General features: G+C 42.8%; 2 protein-coding genes across 4 annotated transcripts in view; one reads left to right on the top strand and one right to left on the bottom strand.

Moving 5' to 3' along the window:
* Window positions 1–2,392, top strand: part of GRIN3A (glutamate ionotropic receptor NMDA type subunit 3A) — a 60,599-nt gene extending 58,207 nt beyond the window's left edge. The window contains exon 9 of the mRNA XM_015849825.3: window positions 913–2,392. Coding sequence (XP_015705311.2) covers window positions 913–1,249 — 337 coding nt within the window. The 3' untranslated portion in view covers window positions 1,250–2,392. The remainder of the gene's footprint in view (window positions 1–912) is intronic.
* A 1,767-nt stretch (window positions 2,393–4,159) lies between these two features.
* On the bottom strand, window positions 4,160–24,549 carry RNF20 (ring finger protein 20). 3 transcript variants are annotated; one of them, XM_015849827.3, is made up of 20 exons: window positions 24,456–24,549; window positions 23,617–23,785; window positions 23,323–23,490; window positions 22,663–22,810; window positions 22,318–22,500; window positions 21,429–21,547; window positions 19,645–19,791; window positions 19,413–19,490; window positions 19,053–19,172; window positions 17,043–17,222; window positions 16,723–16,858; window positions 15,288–15,409; window positions 14,566–14,963; window positions 11,642–11,759; window positions 9,573–9,722; window positions 8,514–8,726; window positions 7,304–7,429; window positions 6,265–6,405; window positions 5,797–5,898; window positions 4,160–5,565 (listed from the first exon to the last, which is right to left on the bottom strand). In XM_015849827.3, the coding sequence occupies exons 2-20, from the start codon at window positions 23,743–23,745 to the stop codon at window positions 5,389–5,391; spliced, it is 2,955 nt and encodes a 984-aa protein (XP_015705313.1). In that variant the 5' UTR covers window positions 23,746–23,785; window positions 24,456–24,549; the 3' UTR covers window positions 4,160–5,388. The 3 variants fall into 3 exon arrangements, with proteins under 3 accessions (XP_015705313.1, XP_015705314.1, XP_015705312.1); XM_015849828.3 differs by having other exon boundaries at window positions 24,506–24,549; XM_015849826.3 differs by having other exon boundaries at window positions 24,521–24,549.
* Window positions 24,550–25,174: the final 625 nt, after the last annotated feature.

Below are 25,174 nucleotides of genomic sequence, written 5' to 3'. Positions count from 1 at the left end.
GAAATATAGAAATCTGGTTCTTTCATGATTTCCCTCATAGAATAAAAGCACTCCATTCAAAGCACAGCACCCAGCCCACATGTGTTTCTGCATGGTGCTCTGAGTGTGGTCCAAGCTGCCATTTGCACAGCACTGTGGTGAGTTTAACTCAGGACACCTAGTAGTGTGGTGCCCAGCTTGTAATGTGTGCTTACACATCAAGGTGCAACCCAGAACTTTCAGATCAGTTGTATTATTACGCTTTACTTTGCTCCTGCTGAGGGCTGAGTAGTTACTACAAGCAACGAGATATAGAAAAAAGATGGAAAGAATTTGTATAATGGGAGTCGTGTTTATCTCAGAGAGGAAACTGCTCTGGTTGCAACTTCCCAAAACTCTAATATTAAAGTCTGTGAGAGAACGTCTCAGCCTCAGTGGCTGAACTCTAAGGGGTTTCATTTGCTTGTTGAAATTCAAGTGCTAACTGTGCTTTGGGACCTTTGTTAGAACCAGCTTCCCAGACCAGCCAGTCACAAGCAGCAGGAGCTGTGGCAGTAACTAATGCTTTATCAAAGAGCTTCAGTTTGTGAAAGAAAAATACATCAGAAATGATAAAATGACTGACTTCCACTGGGAAGCTCATGTTGTTTTGCCGCAAGGTTTGGATTGAGTAATGTCCATTCCTTCAAAGCACAAGGAGCTTTCAACAAGAAATCAATATGTTTTCCCCTTTGTCTCTGTGCACTAACTAGAGGCATCCCCCTTTCCCTCAGTTTACCATAAACATTTGGTTCATAATTTGTGCTTCCGAGTAATAATAATTAAAGAAATGATATGTATATAACAGCAGCATAGTATATGGCTCACAGGGAAGGGATGCATACACACAAGAGAAGGTTCTGGGTTTGTCCTAACTCTTGCACTTCTGTTCAGGTCCCACATAGGGAACAGCCAGCATGCCGTGTGGAACACAGCCAACACAGGCAACTGCCACAGGAAGAAGTACATCTGCACTGATGAAGGGCAAAACGAGGTGACGGTCCGGCAGCACCAGGACATCCCCCTGCCACAGGTGAGGAGGGAGACTCCGGCTTCTTTAACGACCAATGGGAAAGCAGAGTCCCTCAGTATTGCTCGGACCTCAGTGATGCAAGAGCTCACAGAGCTGGAGAAGCAGATCCAAATCATCAAGCAAGAGCTGCAACTCGCCATGGACCGGAAATCAGAGCTGGAAGAATATCAGAGGACAAACAGGACTGCAGAGCCCTAGGCCAGCACACTTGGCCTCTTCCCCCTTTTCTTCCTTCCTCCCCTTCTATGTAAAATTTGTAACACGCTTTTGTAATGCCAGAAAGAGGCATGAAAATAAAGCAGGCAATGTGCTCTTCATGAGAGCAGAGTTGCAGCAGCCCACAGCCACTGCCACCATCCTGAGTCCTCCTCCTTTCATAGCAGGTTTCTTGTTCTTGTGGCCAACACCAGCCGTTCCTGGGGCCTAGAGAAACAAGGAAGGGTCTGAGAAGCAAGAGTTCCTGATTCCTTCACTTGGCACTACAGTGAAGTTTCCTCTTTTTTAGCCCTTTCTGTGCATTAATTCAAAAGGGAAAAAAAAAAAGAAAAAAAAAATAGAAAAAAAGAAAAAAAAAAAAAAAAAACAGAAAGAAATCTAAACTGCTCATTGGAAGCATGTCCCTTGTTGGTATGTTTTTGTTGTGGTACTTATGGGTTTAGTCTCTGTTTATGCTAAGGCTCCTTATGGTTGCCTCATTATACCAGGTGCTAGTTCTATGTTGGCAACCCCTTCCCTCCTGGCACTGGCTGTGGTCCACGAGACATGTTCTTGGTGGCAGTCCCAGTACACAGCGCTCCCTTAACTCTTCAGCACGGATGCAGACGTGGCTGCTCTGTGACTGTAAGAAACTCCACCAGCTTAAAAATAACTTTGCAGAAACCAAACCGTCACCTCTGTCTGCTTCTGAGCCCAGGTTCACTTTGCACTTCCACACAGAGAGAAGCCATGCAAACAGCTGCACTGGCCAGTGTGAGGGATTGGGTTCACAGTGGCACAGGGTGAGGATGAGAGGGGAAGGGACCTCTGCCCTCTGCTGAAGGTGAAGTATTTACCACTGTGAAAGCACTCCCTTAATGTTCTCTGTCTACAGCTGACATTAAGGTTCTTCCTTACAGTCAAAATGACATAAAGGGGATTCATTCTGACACCAAACTCCCACCAAAGTCAAAGGGAGCTTGGCACCAAAGCCTCCTTGTGGACCAGGGCTCGCAGTAATGGAAAATGAGATTTGTTGTTTCAAAGTCAATGTAATGAGTGGAGCTCCCTCCCACCTGAATGATGAGTAACAGGGAAGGAAGGGTAAGCTGTTCAGCATCTGAATAAATAATACATCAATCCAAATGACTGTGTTATTTATACAGGCTTTCTATGAACTGTTAAACACTTCCCAGCACATCATGTATTGCAGAGAAAAAGAATGCCTGTAACACTGGCAGAACTAATGGTGGTCTCCCAGATATGTCACTGAAGCCATCTTTTCCCTTCCCTCTCTGTATCTCCAGCCAACCATGTTGCCAAGGGTAAGGTTCTCAGCAGGCATGGTGAAAGGCTACAGCTAGATCTGAAACTGCACCCTATGGTTTGAGTAGGGCATACTGCCTTAGTAGGGCATACTGCCTTTATACACCTTCAACCTTTAGAAAATAGTTGCTAACGAAAGCTCTGTATGAACAACTAAAAGCTGGCAGCAGCAACACGCACAGCAGTTAGCTCCATCAAAACAAGTTCATCTCCTGTTCCCTGCTCAGTCTCTGCCTTCTGTTTTTGGGTATTTTCCTCTGGAAAAAAATGTTCCGTAGCATTATCAAAATGGTATCAAATAGTCACTCAAACCTGAAAGCTTCCTTGCAATTCAAGGTAACAATATGATACATGGATTCCCTCTTATCAATACACAGGGGAACACTCAAAGGTTCTTGGAACTTGCCTTTTTCACCAGACTACAATCTTAGGTCAGGGAAGAATGTATTCAACCCCCACAAAATGTACAAGATAGACGGATGCAGAGAACATCAGATCTTCCTTATCATTTGTCCTGTCTTGAGCTTTGCCAACTCTACCAACAAACCAGGAAACAAAACAACAAAAAGAGATTTTTTTTTCAGTCAGGTCTATAGTTCCAGAACCACATTAATAGACTGAGAGAGAGAAAAATCCAGACTGATTCTATAGTGAACAGTGTTCTCCATAGATTTTCATAGGATGGGAGGTATCGCTCATTCCCATGCCTACAGGCTGGAGATTGCCTGTATCAAAAGGCTGTAGAGTTCTGTCCTGTCTACATGTTGTTTGGGTCCATAATAAATTCTTCCCCCTTCAGATCATGTCTTCCCCAGGGGCTTCACTCTATTTGACAAGTAATTGTCATCTTCATAGGTTACCTCTTGATAACAGTGCTCTTCAGAAATCACACTGTGAGCCTGTAAAAACACTGCTTTACACACACACACACACCCTGCACGTGTGTGTGCACACAGCACCTCATTAGTGCTAGAGATGTTTTCTTCATCATACTTGACTACTGTCTCAGTCACTGAATTTAGATGGTTTTCTCTAAGAATATTTGCATACCTTCCCTTATTTTTCACCGAAATATTTTTAGTCCTGATACACTTTTAAGTTATTTTCATTCATTCTGGGAAGTCAAAACACCGAGTTTTTCACCACTTGTCAGTGTTTAAATTACAAGTCTGAAAATATAATCACTTCCACAATAAGATTAAACATAATAATTATCTTAAAATAAAAAATCATTTTTACCTTGGGAAGGAGTAAGAAAAAAAGTGTTTAAAACCTTATCTGTGACCCAAGTCCAGACTGTTTCAGGTGCTTGGTTGCTGCTGTACCTAGAGGGAGCCCAGCACTGTTAGTAGATGCACAAAAACAAACAAGCCAGCATTTTGTTTCTTCCACTACGCCCAGAATAAGGTGGTGAAGGCACAGCCATTATTACAGAGGTTTTTCTAGTTAACTTTTTTGAATACAGAAAGGAAGAAATTCATCTCTGTGCTTCAGAAACTTAAAGCCTGGAAAAAAACATTTCCAATAATTGGACAAAGACAGAAACATAGCTAGATATTATCAAACTTAATACAAACAGAACAGTAATCCAGATGAGAGCTTTTATTATAGCATGTGCATTACAAGATTAATCTTTGTGGCAAAACTGCACTGAAGTAATCCTTACAAATTAATTTCAGGAAACAAAGGGCAGCATCTCAGCCTAGAGGAAGATATCCACGTCAACATCAGTGGGATGCTGTTTTCAAAGGTTTTCCATTGCCTTTTCTTTCTCATTTTCCAGATGCAAAGATACGCACATGCTTTCGGCAACAGTGGTGTGCTCACTAATGCAGCAGCCTTCACAGATACTTGGCCTGACACTCCAGCCTGGACAAAAAGCTTTGGATGGGGCCCCTGCCCAAGGCTTCCAGCACAAGGACATAGAGCTGTTGGGCAGGGACCACAGAGGAGCCATGAAAATGGTGAGAGAGGCTGGAGCTCATCTCCTACAAAGAAAAGCTGAGGGAGCTGAGTTTATTTAGCTTGGAGAAGGCTCCAGGGAGATCACAGTGGCCCTTCTAATAGTTAAAAAGGAGCTTCTAAGCAGGAGGGAACCCAACTTCTACACAGCCTGATAGGGACAGGACAAGGAGGAATGGCTTTAAACTAAAAGACAAGAAAAGTAGGTTAGATATTAAGAATAAATTCTTCACTCAGAGGGCTGTGAAGCACTGCAACAGGCTGCTCAGAGAAGCCGTGGATGCCCCATCCCTGAAGGCATCCAAGGCCAGGTCAAATAGGGCCCCAGGCCGCCTGGTGTGGAGGGAAACCAGCCCCTGGCAGGGTGCTAAAAACAGGAAGGCTCCTAAGATCCCTTCCGACCTAAGCAATTCTGTAAGTCATTCCACTACATATGTAGACCAGTTCATTCTTGGTTATTGGATATTCACACTTAGCAATGCCATCATACTGACATGATTTGAAATTCAAAAAACAGCAAATTCTTCAAATAAAGACCTCATTTATTGTGCTGCAGAGCCCTTCCATGCCATCAACACAAGGCTTCAGCTAGACGTTTCCAACTTGACAGTATGAAAGTGATAAAATGGAAAGCGTCCTCTGAACCATAAAAAGAATCAATCCACAAAAATTGAAGATAAACTAAAAGGGACAAGAAAGGAACTGAGGTCCACTACCTTTTTTGTGGTGTTTTGTTTTTTTTTTAAGCATTCCCTAAGGACGCTGCAGACTGCCCCAAAGGTGCCAGTTAGAGAAAGGGAGGGAGGCTGGGTTGGACAGCATAAGCAGAAGGTTTCGGATTCCAATGGAAAGAATCAACCAATGTAGATCCTGTGGAAGTCATTGGCACCAAAGGCAGCATTGCACTTTGGGCACTTACGCTGTCGAGTGTCATAGCGTGTTTTCACACACTCAAAACAGAAGACGTGAAAACACTTTGTTAAGACAGCATCCTTTTTGCGCATGTTACAGCACGGGCAGGTCAGTCGGGCCTGGAAGATGGAAACATTACAGTTAGGGCCTTCTGCATTGTGACAGGTATGTTAAAAGATGACTGAAGATAAAGGTCTTTCAACTTCTGCTAAGGAAAGGGTACTTTTTTCAATGCAAGATAGGTCTATGGTACCAGAGTTCAGATAACAAATGTCAAATACTCAGAAGTGTGACTACAAAGCCTTTTGACTAAAGCGGAGTTCAAGAGAGAAACACAGACAGCTGCTCACCTTGTAATCCTTGATTTCTTCCATCAATATCTCATCACAATTAGGAACCATGTCAGGCTTCTTAGTGGTTTCCAGCTTCCTGCGTAACCTAGAAATGTCTTCCTGCATAAAAACAAGGAGACCAAATAAATGAGCAATGCCTTCTCTCCACAGCTTCTTCATGAAAGAAACAGAACTAGCACCTGACTAACTGTGCATCTAGCTATATCACTCCATTCATACTTTTATCCCAAGTGGCACACAGGAGATGATACTATCCTCTGGTACTTCTTGTATTGTCAGTTTTCAGCAGCCAAGACCTGAAACAGTCAAGACTTTATCAACCAGAAACCCAAGTAAAGTGACAAAAAAGTATTAACTAGGAAACAGTGAGGAAATTAATGCAGTTGAAACCTACTCTGACTTCACTGCACAAAGAGCAGACACCAAGGGAAACAGACATTGAAAGGTTATGCATGTGGTATATACCTCAGCCCTTTTGAAGTTGAACATCTCTTTCTCTCTAGTTACTCTGCTTTCTACTATCTCATCCTGGAAGTCATGTAGCTTCTTCTGGGCCAGCTCTAGTTGGGTTTTCAGATCATCTGCAAGCTGAGCTGCATCCATGGCCTGAAAAAAGTAAACCATCACAGAAGTAACAAACACGAAAGAAGGCCTAGTGATTTCTGGTTCCTCTATTTGTAAACTTAAGACTGCTCACAAAATATGCCTAGAGCTACTGGAGATGTATATCTTTCAGATCTGTTTTTGGTAGTTTCACACTGAAGAACTGAAATAATTCCCTAAACATTATGTCAAACAGCAAAGTATCTTTCTGCCTACAAGCTCTAATAATTTAGCTTGAACATTCCTCTTCAACAGAAACAACTTGTTACATCGCAATGCATCTCACTTGGAAAACATAAATGCAGCCTCAGATTCCCTGTTAGTATTTTTAGCTTTCCATTTCCTCTTTTTCCTACTGAATTTAGAAGCAAATCTACAGTGAGGTTAGACAGAACTGCAAGATAAGGCTTTTTTGTACGGGTGGTTGTTTGGTTCTTGTTTGTTTGGGTTTTTTTTTGTCATTTTCTTGTCATTTGGCTGAATCAACCGTAATACTCAGTTTTAGCCTACAGACCAACTTAATTTAGGTATCTTACACATTTAAGACATGCCTTTGTGTTCCTTAATCATAATTTCCTTTTACTGACCTCATCTTTCCTATGAAAGCTTTAACTGATCTCAATTAGTTTAGCATCTGGCTGTTACCTCTTCTTCCCTAAGTTCCCTTTTCAAGGCACGTCAGCCCCCTACCTAATAGAGACCTTCACAGAAACAACTACAACTTAGTTATCTTTATAAATGTAAACAACAGTATATGACAGTTTAATTAGCACGCTCTTCATTGCTCCTCAGCCTTCTCATACTGTATAAGACAAGCAGGGAATATCAGGTTCCACAATGCCAGTGAGAGAGAGGAGATACCCAAGAGACAACAATTCCATCTCCAAAAGGAACTGCTCACCTTGCGTTTGTTCATTTCCAGGGCCTGTGTTCGAAGACCAAGCTCTTTCTCACCCGTTCCAATACTGCTTTGTAGCAAGTGTTCCTTCTCCTCCAGCTTACGTACAACCTGCAGCTGGGCATCCACCTTAGAAAAGGAGAGATGAGACACAGAAAGACTGAATTGAATGCCTTGTAGGTCTTCAGAGTTGTCCGTAAAACTATACGCAAAAAACTACCCCTGCCTCCTCATCACTAAAGATGGCAGTTCTTTACCTTCCCTTTTTCTTCCTGGATACAGACACACTGGCACTCCTAACAGGAATACTGAGAACTCTCTGAGGAATGCTTACAGATCTAGCAAACACCTGCAACACAAATTCATCTTCTGGTGAGTTGCTGACAGAACTGCTGCAAGACAGTAGTTCTACTTTGGTGCCAAATATGGTAGAACACGTAAGTGGAAGAACTGTTACCATAGGAAAGTGACTTCTCCAGTTTTCCTTCCACTTTCTCTTCATAACAATGAACCTGCAGGACAGCTTAGACTCATACAGCAATTTCTTACTGAGACAGATCCCTTGAAGTTCAATGGAGAATACTTCAATTAATATAAAGAACATTTCCTTCTGTTCTAACTTTGGCTGAGGCAGAGGTAATTTTCCTTAAAGTGGCTTATATGGTATTTTTAATTTCTGGCCAAAATAGTGTTGAAATCAAAATAGTATTGATAACAAATACTGTTGATAACAAATTTTAGTTGTTGACAATGCTATCTCATCAGTATAGACATGGGGTGCATAAGAAGCTATGGGAGGGCACTACTGGAACTACTGCCCTAAGCTGAACAAACAGATATTCCATCCTACATGATGTTATGCTCAGCAGTGAAATCTGAGAAAAGGAGGAAGACTAGGAGAACGTGTTCAGAGTCATGCCGTTTGTCTTCCCAGATGACCAGTATGCATCATGAAGCCCTGCTTTCCTAGAAGTGGTTAAACTGCTAACAGCAAGTAGTGAATTAATTTTGCTTCTCTTGCACATGCAACTTTTGCTTTACTTAGTAAGCTGCCTTTCTCTCAACCCATGGACATTTGCACTTTTGCCCTTCTCTCCTCTGTTCTACTGACGGAATACAGGCAAGCAGCTGTGAGGGTCTTAGCTATCTACCAGGATTAACTTACAGTATTTTCACCTTCCCATGGCTATTCTCTTTCCTTCTCTCAAGTTACCTGTGTCTTCAGTGTCAAAACTTGGTCTGCCAGCTCCTCCTTCTCTTCTTTCAGCAGTTTGTGAATCTGGTTGGACTTGATGCGTTCTGACATCAGCTTGAAGTTGGCATCATCCTTCTCCCGTAGCTGCTGCATCAGCCGTATGTTCTGCTCCTGCATGTCCTCAAAGGCTTGGCCTGTGACATCCATTTCTGACAGCAGAGCCTCCTCCTCCTGCAAGAGAATCACTGGCTCTGGCAGAGCTGTTTCTGGTATCACTACAATTATCCTGGACATTGTACAGACACCAGAACTAACACAGATAAAGGAAAATGCATCAGTCTTTAGGCTCTCGACAAGAGAAATGCCCTGAATTATGAAGTGGAGAAAAGGCATTCATCTTCAGAGAAACTCACAGATGCTCACTTATCTGGTGGGAAAAATCAGCTGCAGTTATTGCCAGAGTTGGGAAGAAACCACCTACCAACTTCAGGCAGCTGGCTAAATAGCTGTCATAAACTAGGCCAATTAATGCCCTAGGTTGACAACTCAACAGCTTCCAATTAAAAGGCTGTCAAGCCCTTTACACTCATGGTGCTTCATCACTGAAGTGACAAGTTGGTATAACTGTATTCTAAAGGGAAAAAAATTAAATTCTAAATAGTACACATCAAATTACTTGTTTGCCTTGCCTGTACTCAGGTCAGTCCTGCCCTGTTAACACTGGATTATGTCCTTTTTTGTAGAAGATGGTATATCACAGCACCACAGGAATGTATTAATGATATGAACTGTACATATACGAATACTATTAAAAACAAGTTGTTTCACCCTCCTCTAGAGGCTGACCCAGCCATTTCTCCTCTGTGTTTTCCAGCTTGGCCTCATATATTTTCCCTACCACTTCTGCCATGAACTTTGTGATAGCTGCTGTTGAGTTTTTTCCCTCTTCAATACACAAGGACAAACCTCATGCATCTCTGAAACATATGACAATGTTAATTCTGTCTCCCTAGCAGTAAACTAAAGACACTTATTTCACAAATGCACACACCATGACAGAACTCACTAGAAACTCACCTGTTTAGCCATGGCTAGCTTCTTCTGTAAATACTCAATCTGTTCCTCCACTGCTCGGATCTTCCGGAGGGCATCCTCATCAGCCATCTTTTTACTCTCCTTTTTCTCCTTGTCTTCCAATTCTTTCACTCTCTGCCTTAGTTCTTCCAACTTAAGAAAAGACAAGACAGAAAAGACGCTAAATGCAAGAATGTGGCCTGAGCTTTGTTAAGCACCCGTTTTCTCCACAGTTCTTCAAAACATTAGAAAAACTGCCTTCTAAGCACAGGAAAATAAAATCCAGCTCCTCTCAACAGGACACCAAAATACTCGCAGACAAACCATTAACGTGAGCTTTAAGATTAAGACCTTTATTTCAGAGCCCTGGAAAATTCAACAGCACCTTCATAACACTAATGACACTTGTTTCTTGCATTCATATATCTAAGACTATGTGGAAGAAGAGCACCTGCTCCTTTAAAGGCATCTGGTCAAGCACCTTTTTCAGTGCAAGAGGGAAGAAAAAAAAGAAGAAACCATAAACAAAACATGGAAACACAAACCTGACTGACAAAACAAGGAAACCAAACCTGGTGAGTCACGCTAATTGATGAGGGAATGTCAGATCATTTAATCCCAAGAAGGTCATCTGACTGGGGACCTTGCCAACTAGGAAACCAAGGTGGAAAAAAAGGAAGAGGCCAGAAACAAGATACACAGAGGCACTGACCTGAGCAGACAAACACGCATACAATAACAACAAGCAAACCTTGTCAGTCCCAGTAATTGCCAGGCTTTCAAAAAACTAGAGGTGCTACTTCCAGGAAGACTAAATTGGGCTTTGCGATGGAAAAGACTAGACCAGAGGGGGTCTGAAATAAGAAGGCTATAGGCATCAGAGTTCTGCAAACCTCTGAGCATGGGGAAGGGGAACAAGATTAACAAAGGGGTGGGTAGACAGAAAGGACTTGGTTGTGTGTGAAACCAGACTGGTTGGCATGGTCATCTGGCTAACCGCTGCAGTCTGGCCTATCTTCTGACAGAATCTCCATATATCTTTTTCTTAACTATCTCTCTGTGAACTCACTACCCATGCCACACATATGTACGCTGCAAGGACTAAGTGCTAACTTTTAGTAAGACAGTTTGTGAATTGAGTAAAGAGGTCTGGGATGCAGGCAGAAGAGCCAGACTGACAGAAGGGCTGTGCTAGTACTGGAGGGATCTGCTAAAATGTGCATGCTTGTGAAACTGGACAGAACTGTGTGTACGCATGTGTACCTTCCACAGTGAATTTTTACCCCTATCATGTGAAGAAGACGCAGGGGCTTGTCTATCTGTATTAATGTTTTGAGCCAAGTACGTGGGCATTGCTGAAAGCAGCAGTTTGTCCATGGCAATCTGCTTGACTGCCCATGTCTGTGTCTTGTATCCTCTGTGCATGTCCCTGCCACATGTGTTTAGCATCACTACCTCTGCGCTTGCTCTCAGGAAAGTAGTAGCCGCATCTCTCAGCCTAGGCTGAGACCATATGTCCCCAGTCTGGGCTCCAGTGGCTAGACAGGAGAAAGTCCTGAACCAGAGTGGTTGGAGGAGGAAATAACACCCTCTTAACATCACATTATAACTTTTTTCAGTTATCTCTGCAGCTTCACTCATATGGAACATTTTAAATTTTCATTTCCAAATTGTTGTTCAAGACTCAATTAAAATATGTTGGGTGATGTTCCCTGCCACATCCACTAAGAAATCTGAGACCACACTCTCCATTTTCCTAATAGCACAACTAAGTCTGCCTTTAGGTCTTTCTAAATTTTTTTAATGATGTAAAGCTGTCCTACATATAACAGAAATGGAAAACTAAGAACAGCTTTGAACAACCAACCTCCTTTAACACCGATGATTAAAACACTGCCCTTCAAGAGGGGCTATCTCTTCTCAGCTCCACACCACTCCAGCCTCTATTGTAATCGACAAATGTGAGAAAAGACCTCTCATTTTGACAACAAAGGCACCACAGTTCTGGTACAGAGTATTTGTAAAGAAGTTTTAAGAAGTATGTTTGAGGAAAAAATGGCAATGAGGTTTACCTCTGCTTTTGCCTTCTTCTCAGCTGCCATGAGCTGCACTTTGTCTCTCTGCTCTTTGGGCGCAGAGCGGTACATATCTAACAACAGCTTCATCTCCTTCTGGCTCTCCTGAGCCTTCCTGTAAAGACAGAGATAGAGGACTGTAAGAACAAAGCAGAAAAGCTACAATATCACATATTCAATAATATTCTCTCTGCATTCCACACTGCAGGTACATAGAGTCTTCTTCCATGGCTCATTTCACTCTGGTAAATGCAAGTTGAAAGCTGCAAAGAACAGGTTCAGGCACACATGGGTTGAAAAGCCAACAGAACACAGGGTGAAGGAAGCATGTATCCTGAAAATAAGCAATAGCTATCCATCTCTACTTTAGTACTGATCTAAGATACATGGGAACTGTTGAATCATGGCCTGAACCTCTGATTGATCACCTGAGAACACTGAGTCAGGTGCAGGAGCACAAGTGAAGGCAATTCACTTGTGTGATCGGAAGGGGTAGAGTCTGGCTGCACCTCTCCTATACCCCACTTAAGGACTGACTGCCACTAAGGAAGGATCTCTCCCTGCAGAAAGCTCCTCATGGAGTTTCTTGTGAGCGTACAACACTGATGAGCACTTTTCATTTAAAAAAAGTTAATCTCTGATTAACTTTTCCAACGTGATGATTATGTATCCGCTTAACTTCTCTATATCCTATACAACGTATATTTACTGATCCTACATTTGGTGAGCCAGGCAGTCCAAATACATTAAAAAAATATAATGTCTTTTTTATGGAATCTTGATAAATGGGTCAGGGGGAGAACACTACCCCCTTACATGAAATGATTCCGGGACATATCTCAGGATTTCTGGGATCTCCCTGTTAGGAGTTAGCAACCATCACTGAAAAATGGGGTTCCCTACATGTGATGGGAAATATCTCTGTGGAGGACCTTCAAAATTACATTTGTGAACTGGGTAGCAATACTGAGAAGCAATATACAAAGACTCATTTGAAAGCCCAGATATGGTAAGATTCTCAGCAGGTATGAACAACTTGATCCTACAACAGGCCCTTTCCCATCTATACCAGGTCTCTAGTATCTATACTGAAACCCCTGGTAGCCTCAGTCTGTGCTCCAGCAGGCTGCCCAATTAGTAGCTGATTTGGGAGAGACAAAGTGCATGCAGACCAGGTGCAATATTCACAAATTAGAAGAAGCAGAAATACTCCCAGTAATTAAAACCAAGAAGCCAGTTGTACAAAATCCTCAACTGGGGTCTGCAAGGTTTTCCAGAAAGCAAATGTTTAACAGTCTTATCCGGGTTGGGGTCCAATTTGCCAAAATTGATCACCAGCCCAATCATGTCCTCCCTCAGCTTTGGAGACAGATGAAGGATAATCAGAAATTTCAGAATTACCCTAAAAAACTGACGGGTAAGAGTTATAGGTAGAATACTAATAACATAGAACCCAGTGGGTTTCATAATCCCTAATAGGAAGAAGCCCCCTCAGGTGTCTCAGGCCACAGTGCCTGAGCCACCAGAAATAAGAGATTTGGCCGTAAGACAGTTTATGGTGTGACAAGGGACATTAGTCCCCCCAGGGCCTCCAGATGGGGCCAGAGGTCCTATGTAGAATTAACAATTTTTTGGTCCCGAAAGAATATTCAGAGTGATGGCGTTGGTTGATACAGGGGCAGAAACATCAATAATCTATGGAGATCCAACTAGATTTGATGGTGATAGAGTGATAACTGGAGGTTTTGGGGGACATCCCATCTTGCTAGAGGACACAGTCCTCTCCAGCAATGGCAGGTGGATTACACTGGGTCCCTCCCTCAGTCTGAGGGGGTGAGATATGCCCTGTCCTGTGCTGATATGGTACAGGCGGATGGGGCATGCCCTAATACAAGCTGAAGTGTTGACCCAGGATAGAAATACAGCCTGTATCTTACCTTGGAGGGCAGACCTTCCCCTCCTGGTACCTTTGAAACATCTGTATTTCTACCCATGAATCTTTGAGCTTCCAGGACCACTGGAAGAAACAAAATGTCCTCAAAGCATTCCAGTGTTGCTGCCAGATCATGTGCAACATCTGGTGATGATCTACATGGGACTGATGAAACATATGATGGACTTGCAACTCACAACTACATGCCTCCAGTAACATCATCAAGCACTGGCCCATGGAAGAACATGAACTTTCATCAATCATCACTCGCCTAAACTGTTTCAACATACATTGCAATGGGAAACTGTATAAGCATTGCTATGTGTTGAATTTCTGTAGTAGGAAAGACTCACCCTCTAGTTAACTCAATCATTGGTTCACATGGTGAAGTGGTGGAGTCTATGGGAACTGCTGAACCTCTGATTGATCGTCTGAGGTGAGCACTGAGTCAGCTGTGGGAGCACAGGTGAAGGCAATTCACCTGTGTGATCAGAAGGGGTGGAGCCTGGCTCTACCTCTCCTACAACCCATCTAAGGACTATTACTGAGAAAGAATCTCTCTGGAGATTGCTCCTTGTGGAATTTCTTGCGAGTCTACAACACCAGTGAGTGCTTTTCATTTGTCCCTGATAATCTTTTCCGACACGATAATCGTACCAGTTTAACTTCTCCATATTCTTTACATCTGTATGCTTAATGATCGTACAGAAGAGAACACTGTGCCCTTCATTAGTAACATGCTGCTGTTGAGTTTTACACAATTGCAGTGACAGCTGCTTGACACAGAGTATGAAGTATGTGGTTTGGTATTCACACTTGCTTCTATTCTGAGAGAAATGTTACTATGCTGTCCAAAACATAATCTGATGGAAAGTGTTACAAACTTCCAATTTCCAGAACAAATTACCTAAGAGCTGCAGGTGATCTCATACAAACACTTGAGTTTGGGCATAACTCACAAAAGAAAGGGAGAAACAGCAAATCTTACTTGAGCTCAGCCTTCAACTGCTTGATCACTTCAGCCTCCTTCTTTCTTCCATCTTCATGCTTCCCTTTCTCCTTCTCTTTGGACTCTCTCTCCTTCTCAGATTCCTTCTGTTTCTGTTTTTCTCGCTCCCGCTCCTTTTCTTTTTCTTTCTCTTTCTCTCGCTCCCTCTCTTTCTCTTTTTCCTTTTCTCGTTCCCTTTCCCTCTCCCGTCTTTCGCGCTCCCGTTCCTCTTCATCTCGCCTGGCCTTAACTTCACTAGCTTCTTCAGAAGCAGCTTTAGGAGCAGATACTTGGGCAGAAGGGTCATCGGGCTCCTGTTTGATCTCTGGAGGCTCCTCCTTTGTGTCTTCAGTGCTGGACTGGGATTGCAGAATAGCACTACCACTACGAGAACGGATCTGTCATGGAACAGCAACAGGTAAGACAGAGAAGGAAATAAGACATCAGGTTGCCAGCTAGAAACTTGTATGACAGTTATCTGCCTATCTGGTCTTCCCAAACTGCTTGCATGTTTCCTCTAACACTGTTCACAGAGCTCTATAAAGCTACAGAAGGAAGACAATTCATCTGTTAAGTGGAAAGAAGAGCATGGAACTCCATCAGAAATTATGCTGCATCTTGCACACCATAACAGAAAAGCTGATACTAAAGGTAAAGACTGACAGCATCCACACTTTCACTAAGCGTTTTCTGCTCTTTACTGGCATTTTGTATTTATATACCTTGCTCAAGTCAGATTGGGCCTCTCTCAGTTTGCGTTTGTATCTTAAAACCTCTCCCTTCAGCTGGTGGTTATGATTCTGGAGGCTGCTGATGAGATGACGCATCTCCCGATTAATCGGGCCTAGAAAAACAGAAAAACAAATGTAACAAAACACACTTTCACTCATTTTTTGTAGACTTTCATAGTGAGGGAGTGAGAAGAGACAAAAATAGGACTATAATCATTCCACCACACAACACATTCACAGGAAAGTCATACCAGCTTCATAAGCTACAATAAGTCTCTGGAGATTTCCAGTCCTAGTTTCCCCTTTACTTTTTTCCTCCCAGCATTCCTTGAAGGAAAAATACATCTTTTTAATTTGATAAGGTTGTGACGGAGCTAATTTTCTTCATAGAAACTCATATAGCATTGTTTTAGATTTAGGAACCAAAACAGTGATGGTAACATGCAAACGTTGTGGCTACTGTTGAACTATGTCTGCATGCTGTCAAGGTCTTTCCTCTTTCTTATTATGTGCCCCCAATAAGTAAATTGGGGGTACAAAGGAAGTTGGGAGGAAACAAAGCAGATAAACCAAACTGACCAGAGAGATACTCTATGCTATGTAATGTCATCAATGAAAAGTGAAAAAGAAGGGAGATTTAAAACAGTTAGCCATTTTATGCTTGTGAACTGACTTCACATCAGCATGGAGGGGTGAGGTGGGGAGAGTGAGTGACTACTTTGCATCACCTATTTTTATGCTAATCAAACTTTGTTTTGTTTGTTTGTTTGTTTTTAATCTTGAGCTGTAAGTTTTCTTGCTTTTACTCTTTTCTTTTTCTCATCTACAAGGACAGGCTGAGGGAGGCTGGGACCTTACAGCTGCCTTCCAGTACCTGAAGAGGGCCTACAGGAAAGCTGGGGAGGGACTCTTTATAAGGGCATGCAGGGAGAGAATGAGGAGAAATGGCTTTAAACTAGAACAGGAGAGAATGAGAAGAAATGGGCTTAAACTACAACAGTGTACATTAAGACTTGATATTGGGAAGAAACTCTTTGCTATGAGGATGGTAACACACTGGAACTGGTTGCCCAGGGTTGTGGTTGTCTGTGGCTGTGAGCAATCTTATCTTCTGGGAGGTGTCCCTGCCTGCAGCAGGAGGGTAGGAACTAGATGATCTTAAAGATCCCTTCCAACTCAAACCATTCTAGGACTCAACAATCCTATGAAAATGAAACATTTTGCAACACCTAAAAGGACATCAGATAACATGGAACAGGACTCTGAAACTTGTCAGGACAGGTACTTAAAAATGACAGAAAAAAATAAAATCATGCTAAGTGTTTTGCTGCAATGCAACCTCTAATGGGGCTGCTTTTTCTAAAAAAGAAACAAACAAACAACAAGGAAAAAAAAAACACACACACACAGCAAAAGAACCTCATACCTGCTTGCTCATTGGCAGCAAGTGTCTGTTCAAACTCGATCCTCAACATCTCATACTCTTTGCGGACTTGTGCCAGAGTGTCCTCTAACTGAATTACTTCTGTGCGTAGTTTCTTGTGAAGGCTGACCTCATCCCTCTGGGGAGTAAGAAGGAGACAGAACTTGGTGCTATGACCTGGGAGTGTCTCTCACCTCATTAGCAGAAGAACAGATGAATTATTGCCAGGAAGAAATTTCCTGAGCATTCCCAGAGCCACTCAGATCAACAGCAACAGTTAGTGGCTGACAAGGTTCTCTGGTTTAATGGAGCAGATGTACTACCTCAATTAGTTCCACCTGGCGCTGGTGTGTGGTACGAGTGCCATGAAGTAGAGTACGGGCCTCATCAAGGTGTGCCTTCAGCTGCAGACTCTCATTATACAGAACAGAAAACTGTGACTGCATGCAGCGATATTCTGGAGTTTCCTTCACAGCTTCTTCCACTGCTCGTCGCAGCTCAACCTGGTCAGGAGACAAGAAGGTGTCACAGGAAATAACATCATTTCCTTGACTACAATAGTAAATTAAGCTGCCACAAGCAACTTTTTAATAGCAACAGAACAAATATCTTAAAACCAACAAAGAAAAAGCATAGAACCTTAACAGCAGTGCTGAGAAATGGATATAAGTGATGCTTAATTATCGACTAAAAGAAGTCTGTGATTTGTCTCTGCTGATACATACGAAGCTGTTTCTCTCACAGAGCCACACAATAAGATTTCTTCACTTTCAGGTTTTGCAACAATTTATCTCAAATATACGAGTTTGGAATGCACAATAAATACTGTCAACTGATTTACTCTAAAATCATAAAGATGTAAATGAATTATGACAGAAACACAGAAAAATATGACTGTAAGTTAGAAAAACTAAGTGCCAGTAAGCGACACATTAACAGAAAGCAAATGAGAGAAAGCACAGAATCTGAATTTTACCACAGAAAACTTGGCAAATAGGTGTGACTTGAAGCAGTGAAACAATACACACACACACAATGCTCAATACTAACAAAGAGAAAAAGAAAGCTGTACGCCTAGTGGTGTTCCTCTCAAAACAAACTTATATGGATAAACAGCATTTACTAGTGCCTCATTTCTGGTGTCTCATCTCCAAAACTTAAATATCAGCTCAGATGTTCCTACTATCAGGCTAAAGTAAGTATAAGATAAACAGAATCCAAATTTTATCTACTACAGATTCACAAATCTGTGTTATTCACAAATTTTTGTGTTATTATCACTAAGATATAAGAAATTCATATGTTGTTTCCTCTCTATATGTTCTACCACAAATAAAAGGTAGAAGTTAATCTATTCTTTCCAGAATCTCCTACTCAATTTCCCCAGTTCCACTCACATGGAGTTGAGGGAAGGTTAAAGAGGAGAAGTAAATAATGAGATATCATTAAAACATACTAAAGGAATGGAACGCAACTGAGAACAGGAAATAAAAAATTAGAATTCCCACTGATGACCACACGGTGTCACTGAACTGCAAGCTTAAGTCAGACAAATGTGCTTATTTTGAGTATACAGCGCAACTAGAACACATAGTTTGAGTTGGCGAGAATCCTTAAAGAGTACTTAGTTCAATGAGCCCAGCATGGTCAGGAACATAGAAACAGAAAATGGTCTGGACTGGAAGGAAGCTTCCAGCCCAACCACCTCCAGCTTCTTGCCACCCCACTAAATCAGGCCCCCATGGCCCAGTCCAACGAGACCATGATGCTTCAGGGATGGGACACCAATAGCTTCACTGTACACCTTGATTCAGCCATTAAGGAAAAAAAAAAAAACACCATATTTTTAAACTAAGAGGATAGTTTGTGTATAAGTATTACCCCTTGTGTCACTACAGGCTCTGGTAAAAACAAATTCTCAATTTTTCAATAAGCCCCCTTTGAATATTTCAAGGTTGCAATAACATACTCCCAAAGCCTTATCTTCTCCAGCTCTGAACAACTCTTACTCACAGCATTTCCTCATAGGAGAGTGCTTCATTATTCTGGTCATTATCATGCCACTCCTCTAGATCCAACCTAAAAGCTTATTGTCTTTAAGGTGCTTGGAACCCCAAAGCTGGATGCAGTACTCCAAGCAGGGTTTCACAAGAGTGAACCGCAGAATGACCTCTCTCAGCCAGCTAGGCATGCTTTTTATGTGGCTCAATATACAAACAGCAAGTACAGAACAGAAAAATATTAATAAGGATTCCCAGAGATACAACACAGCATGACAGGTGGGCACAGGCCACACAGAAATCTTCATCTTCAGAAAGGTATAGACATCTCACCTTGAGTTTTTCATTCTGTGATGTTACTTCCTGAAGATCATGGCGTAGTTCCTCTAACTCATTGAGACGGTTCCCAGCAAGCTCTTTATTCTCTTCCAGCTCTGCATTCATCTCCTCAAACTGTTGGGATGTATAGTGTTCATCAAGTGATTAAGGACCAGGTAACGCTACCAAGTGACAGACCCTAATTCCCCCAGGTTTGTTTCATAGCAGGGAAACTTATAAGGAAATACAATGGTTTGTCAAGGCCCCCAAGGAGATCTGTAGTAAAGGATGTTTTTAATTCTGTAACAAACCAAAATCCAACACATAAGCTCTCCTTGAATATATTCTTTCCCTTGAACAAAACCAAGGCCTTACCTTACGGGCATTAATGGTGATTGTGCCCCCATAAAGACTGCTCCCTGCTCCGTACACCTTGTAGCCTTTAGAATTTACCTGCAAAAAGGCAACATATTTCATAAATGCTTGATTAAATGCCAAGAATATACTACAGTAGCACATTCAGATTGTATATTCTGACTTCTCACAACAAAGTACACTAGGAAAAATGCCACTCAGAACTACAGCCATTTCTCTGGATGGTGCTCACCCGTTCAAGAACATCTGCCAAGTGCCGGTTAAGTCGCTGCTCTCTCTTACGGATCTTTTCAATATTCCACTGAAGGTCATCAATCATAGTCTCCAGAACAGACACTCGGGACTCTGCTGTCTCCACTTTCTCTTGCAGTTTGGAGAACTGCAGTCAAGAATATTTTAGTGACAATATTAGACAGAACCAATGATTTTTTCAGAGTGCTAAGAATTTTTTTCTTCATATTCACCATACACTGCATTCACACTCTTCATACACTTTGTGATTGTATTTTCCTATTCAGACAGCTTATTCCAAGATTAGTCTTTTAAGAAGAGAACAAGTCTGACAGCACAGCTGAAATGCCTCTACACCAATGCACATAGCGTGGGAAATAAGCAGATGAAAGCCATGGTGCAACTAGAAAACTATGGCCTAACCGCTATCATGCAAATGCAATGGGACAAATTGCACAATTAGAGCACAACAATTACGAGCTACGAGCTTTTTACAGGCAGGGAAGGCGTGGGGGAGTTGCCCTCTATGTTTAAGAGGCAGACACACTGCAAAGTGTTGGTGCTGAGAAACAGCCACAAACAGGTTGAGAGCTTATGGGCTGAAATCAGGGACCACTCCAATAAAGGTCTTCTGGTGGTCAGCATCTACTACAGGCCACCTGATCAAGAAGAGACTGCTGACAAAGCCTTATTGCTTCAGCTACAAGAAGCAGCATGCTCACAGGTTGTCATCCTGACCAGAGACTTCAACTATCCAGTTATCTACCCAGTTGCTGGCAACCTGATGGGATGCAAACAACCCAGGAGATTGCAGGAGTACACTGAAAATAGCTTCCTGGTCCAGGCACTGGGCAGACCAACAAGAGGACAATGATTAATGAACCTGGTGCTCACCAATGCAGAAGAGATCATTAAAGGACTTAAGATTGGAGTTCACGATCTCAAGGAATATGGGACTGACAAAAAGCAAAGCCAGGTCCCTGAACTTCAGAAAAGCAAGTTATCAGCTGTTTAAATAATTATTGGATAGATCTCTTGGGAGCTCTCCAGGGAAGTTGTGGACACCCTACACACATCAGAAGGTGTGGAACTGGGTGACCTTTAAGGTCCCTTTCAACCCAAACCACTCTATAATATTCAGTAGACTGTCCTAATTAAAAATAATTTAAAAAGGAAATAAAAATGTGGCAGAGTGCAGAAGCAGCCACCTTGCCTTACTCAAAGGTTTTTTATTGTTATTTTTAATCTTTTAAATCCTTACTATTACCTGCTCTATAAACCACCAAAGTGCCTTCAGACAAACACCGAACCAGGCCAGCATAGACACATATGGCTACAGATGCCTCATAAAGTAAGTACTGCCAATAATCTGAGTTCCTTAATGACTGTATTCATCTTACACTTCAGGCTGTAGAACTTTCACACACAGCCCGGAAAAAATAAGAGAGATGAAATGGCAGGAACAGCAAGTGTCACAGACAGCTTAGCATCATCTTACCACTTTTCTCTGTTTTGTTTGCTTCTAAAAATCAAATCCACGTAACTCATTAATCATCATATTCTGTCCTTCTGAGATATAACAGTCAAATCCATACTAATTATACAGAAAAATCTACATAGAAACACTCTTTCCATAACCTTTGTTCAGAACCTGAATTTCCATTCTTGTCCTTGCTGCCTTTCTCTAAGGCAATGAACTGCTTTGCAAACAGATTATTTTAAATGGAAAATAATCAAGTACAGTATCCAAAACAGACTCCCCCCCCCCCCCCCCCCCCTTTATACCTCCTGAGACATTATTCGGTGCTTCTCCTGAAGAAGATCAGCCAGCTCCTGTAGACGTCCATTCTCATGTGACAAGTAGGAATTAAGCTCCAAGACTGCTTCTTCCATCAATGAAATATCTGAGACAGGCAAAAAGAAAGAGAAGTAAATAAAGAAAGCAGCTTCTAAAACAGTAAAAGAGAAGAGTTAAAAGGAGTTTATCTTGTTAACTGCTTCTTGCTACATTTCTCCAGAAGGGGGTCCTTGAAGTAGTATCTTGTACTAACCAAGCCAAAGAGCTTTGCCATTTAACATACCACTTGTTTCTGACTGCCTGTTACCATCTCTTAATGCCAGAAACCATTTCAATCATGTCAGTATCTGCAACACAGAACATTCTTCTATCACATCAACATCCTACTGCAGGTCAAACTCACATGCAAACCTATTTCAACACATACTAATAAACCAAACGACAAAATAAAACTGAGTACAGGCTCACAATACCACTGGCATTACTGCAACAGCCTGAGACTGCCAGCTAGGAAATGCAAGTGAGAAGTCCAGCATCAGTGCACAATATTGGTTTCATTTCCTCACTGGTAAGCCTGACAAGGTTCAATCTGTAGCCTCTCAGGTGAGCAAGCACACTACAGACAGAAACAAACCTCTCCTCAGCCCAGCGCTGTGGGTAGAACTCTCGGCATTCAAATTCAGAGGCAGTTACCATATTCTCCTAGTACTCGCCTTTACTGGAGGTTTTGATAAATAGGTATTATGAGAGGAAAGCAATTTTATATGAGCTTAAAGCCTAGCCATCCTTAATACTTAGAATGCAAGATCACATCTAAGATGGAATTAGACAGGGATCCTTGAGAGTCAGCCAGGGATCCACCACTTTTGGTCCTACCTCCACTATTCAGCTTGTGTGACAGCACATCCACTTTCTCCTGCAGCTTGTCATACATTGTCACAATCTGGGCAACAGCACGCCGAGATGACTCCACACGCTCTTGCAGCTGAGATTCTATCTCCTCACTAGTACTGCTGGCTAGGGTTGCTAGGAAGGAGAATGCTGGCTCCAACCCTTCACCTGGAAACAGAAAGAAGTGCAAAAAGTAAATACACTGGCAGAAAAACAACACCAGTCTTCATAATCAGAAAGCCTGTAACAGCCTTTAGAAAAAAAAAAAAAAATCAGGAGCATCCACAACTGAAATCCATCTTTTCCACTGTCCCCAGCCACATGCTTCACCTCTTTCCCTTTCATCTTTGCGTTCCTGATTACTGTCTGAGTCTGGTTCGGGTTCTGGTACCACAAGTGCTTTTCTTTCAGACAAGAGGTCTCCAAGGCCTTGGTCCAGGTCAAAACGTTTAAGAATGATGCGGATATTTTCATCAAACTGAGAAATGAGAAAAGACAAGACAAAGGATGAATGTGTAGGTAAACAGAAGGCACAAGGAGAGCAACATTAATAAAACACACATATCACTCCAAAAGCAATGCCTCCTATTTATTTCATCTGAAACTACAACAGATAAAAAGAGCACAGTGACATTATTTGATTGAGCAAATACTCAGATACACAACTCTATTTTTCAACACAATCATCACCATTAGCTATGCATTTTCATCAGCAACAAACAGCAGCCTGCATGCCACATGCCATGCCAGTGGAGGTTACTCACTGTTTCATAGCTGCTATAGACACCCTTGCTTCACAAGCACTTCCATGTCAGATGCCATTCTGTCAGTCTGCCCCTCTGCTGCCATCTGTCACGCAGCAACAAAACGTAACAGAATACTGTCGGGAAGGTTCAAACTTCACTGCCATACAACTAGCCTCTAATACTGTGGGCCAACAGAATGAAATAGGAGGCATTACTTTCAGAGCAGCCCTAGCATATTACTAACTTGATTCCAGTAACGGTTGATAATCAGCAGAGAGGCATCATCAGTCGCCTGCCGACGCTCTAGCTTCTCAATGTGTTCCCGTAGCTCATCTTCAATGGCTTGCCGCTGGTCAAGCATCTCTGCTAGTTTCCGGTTCTTGGTCTGTAAGGTCCGAATGTCCAACTCCTCCTGTGCAGAAGCACATGTCAGTGGCACATTCCTCACAAACCAGTTCACTAGGTTCATCAAGGAAGAGACAACTTTGTTCCCAAAGAAGAAAAAACAAGAGGTTGAGAGGCACTATGTAAGACATACCGTTGAAGAAACGCCACCAAGCTTAATGGTCTCCACTGTGGTCCCCGAGTCTTCAACCCCTGCCTTTTTCTCTGGAGGTGCAGAAGGGCCAGGCTCTGCAGCTGCCCGTTTATTGCCAGCTCCGGACATGGTGGCTGAGACATATAGGCTCCTCTTCTCCAGATTCAGCCTAATTGGTAAAGAATACCATTAAAAGAAAAACAAACGCACCAACCTAACCACAACCAATTTACTAGGGTGACAAGATACCCAACCCAGTACAGAATACACAACTCTGATGGCTTTGGAAAATAATGGTCAAAAGTTAAGTCTTAAAAGATGCCACTAGGTTTAGCACTGTGAACAGTAACATGATAAAAAGAAAAACAAAAAAAACCATCCTTCATGAGAACCACTGATCTGTGATGTTCAAATGGAAACACCGCATCTTACCATGCTTACCTTCCAGCACTTGAGGCTGGAAGGGACCTTTGCTGATGACCTGCTCAGTGCTCACAAATAAACCAGATCCAGCAAGAGCAGGGCCAAGAGCCTTCCTCGGCCAGGTTTCCACTACCTCCAGGGACTCTACAACATCCCTGAGCAACCTGTCCCACTGCCTGGCAACAACCTTCACTACCAAAACATTTTTCCTTCTGTTTTCTTGAATTTTCCTCACATACTTATTTACTAAACCAATATCTTTTTTCCTTAGAGGGTCCCCAAAATAAACAATTTTTCTCCCTCTTAACAACACCCTCGACCCTCCGGGTACCTCGGCACCTCTCGCAGTCGCACAGCACTAACCGTCCCGCTAGGCCCACCCCAACAGCCGCCAGCCGCCCCTCCTCCACACACACCTCACTCACTGCCCGGTGCAGCCTGACCAGGCCCGGCCGCCCTCACCCACCCTAAAACAACCCACCGACTCCCGTTGTGTTCCTCAGGCCCTCCGGAAGGCAAACCCTCGATGGGCCAATCCTAAAGGCGGCGGAGGGAGCTGTCGCGCAGCGCTGCCCTCAGCAGCGGCCGCCCCTTCCGGCGGCCATTTCGCCCTCACTAGTTATGGAAGCTCGGTGGGCCGCCGTTTGCCCTAGCCTAACATGGCTGCCGTTGCCATGGTGCTACCATGGCGCCTGAACGCGGCTCCCTTGCCGTTAAGGAAAATGGCGGCCGCCGCCTGAGGAGCGCTCTTGCCCTTCAGAGAAACGGCGACTGCTCGAGCTCCCTGTGGTGCCGTTTGCCCACATCCCGTAGCCCGCATGGCTGTACGCCCTTACAGCTCTCCGGAAGAAAAACAATAAATAAGCCGAAATTGCCATCACAACCGGAGCCGGAGGCTGAGGAGAAGCTGCACCTGCCTCTGCAGAACATGAAAAGCACAAAACAGAATACTTCTACCAGATGCCATCAGGCTGATAACAGCCCTATGTCAGTGCTCACAGGAAGTTTGCAGCCAAAACAGAGTTCTTGTTTTACCATCTCCCCAGCAGCTATCTTTGCTTGATATACCACAGACAGCAAAACAGATATTGCAAATCAGAAGGACCTACAAAGCTTCAATGTTGGCTCTCCCTCA

Source organism: Coturnix japonica, chromosome Z, assembly GCF_054131305.1.
Source record: "Coturnix japonica strain WE chromosome Z, WE-NBRP24, whole genome shotgun sequence".
NCBI classification, from domain to species: Eukaryota; Metazoa; Chordata; class Aves; order Galliformes; family Phasianidae; genus Coturnix; species Coturnix japonica.
Note: the sequence above shows the minus strand (reverse complement) of the source record. Positions and strands in the feature narration are given on the sequence as shown.

What these genes read in the sequence shown, in the direction of transcription:
- RNF20 (XM_015849827.3), bottom strand. Translation starts at nt 23,745, where the DNA reads ATGTCCGGAGCTGGCAATAAACGGGCAGCTGCAGAGCCTGGCCCTTCT. An exon ending in TGCTGCCAATGAGCAAGCAG is followed by an intron (nt 15,410 to 16,722) that starts GTATGAGGTTCT and finishes CTGTTTTTCTAG; the next exon opens with GCCCGATTAATCGGGAGATG. An exon ending in TTTTGACACTGAAGACACAG is followed by an intron (nt 7,430 to 8,513) that starts GTAACTTGAGAG and finishes TCCTTTTCTAAG; the next exon opens with GTGGATGCCCAGCTGCAGGT.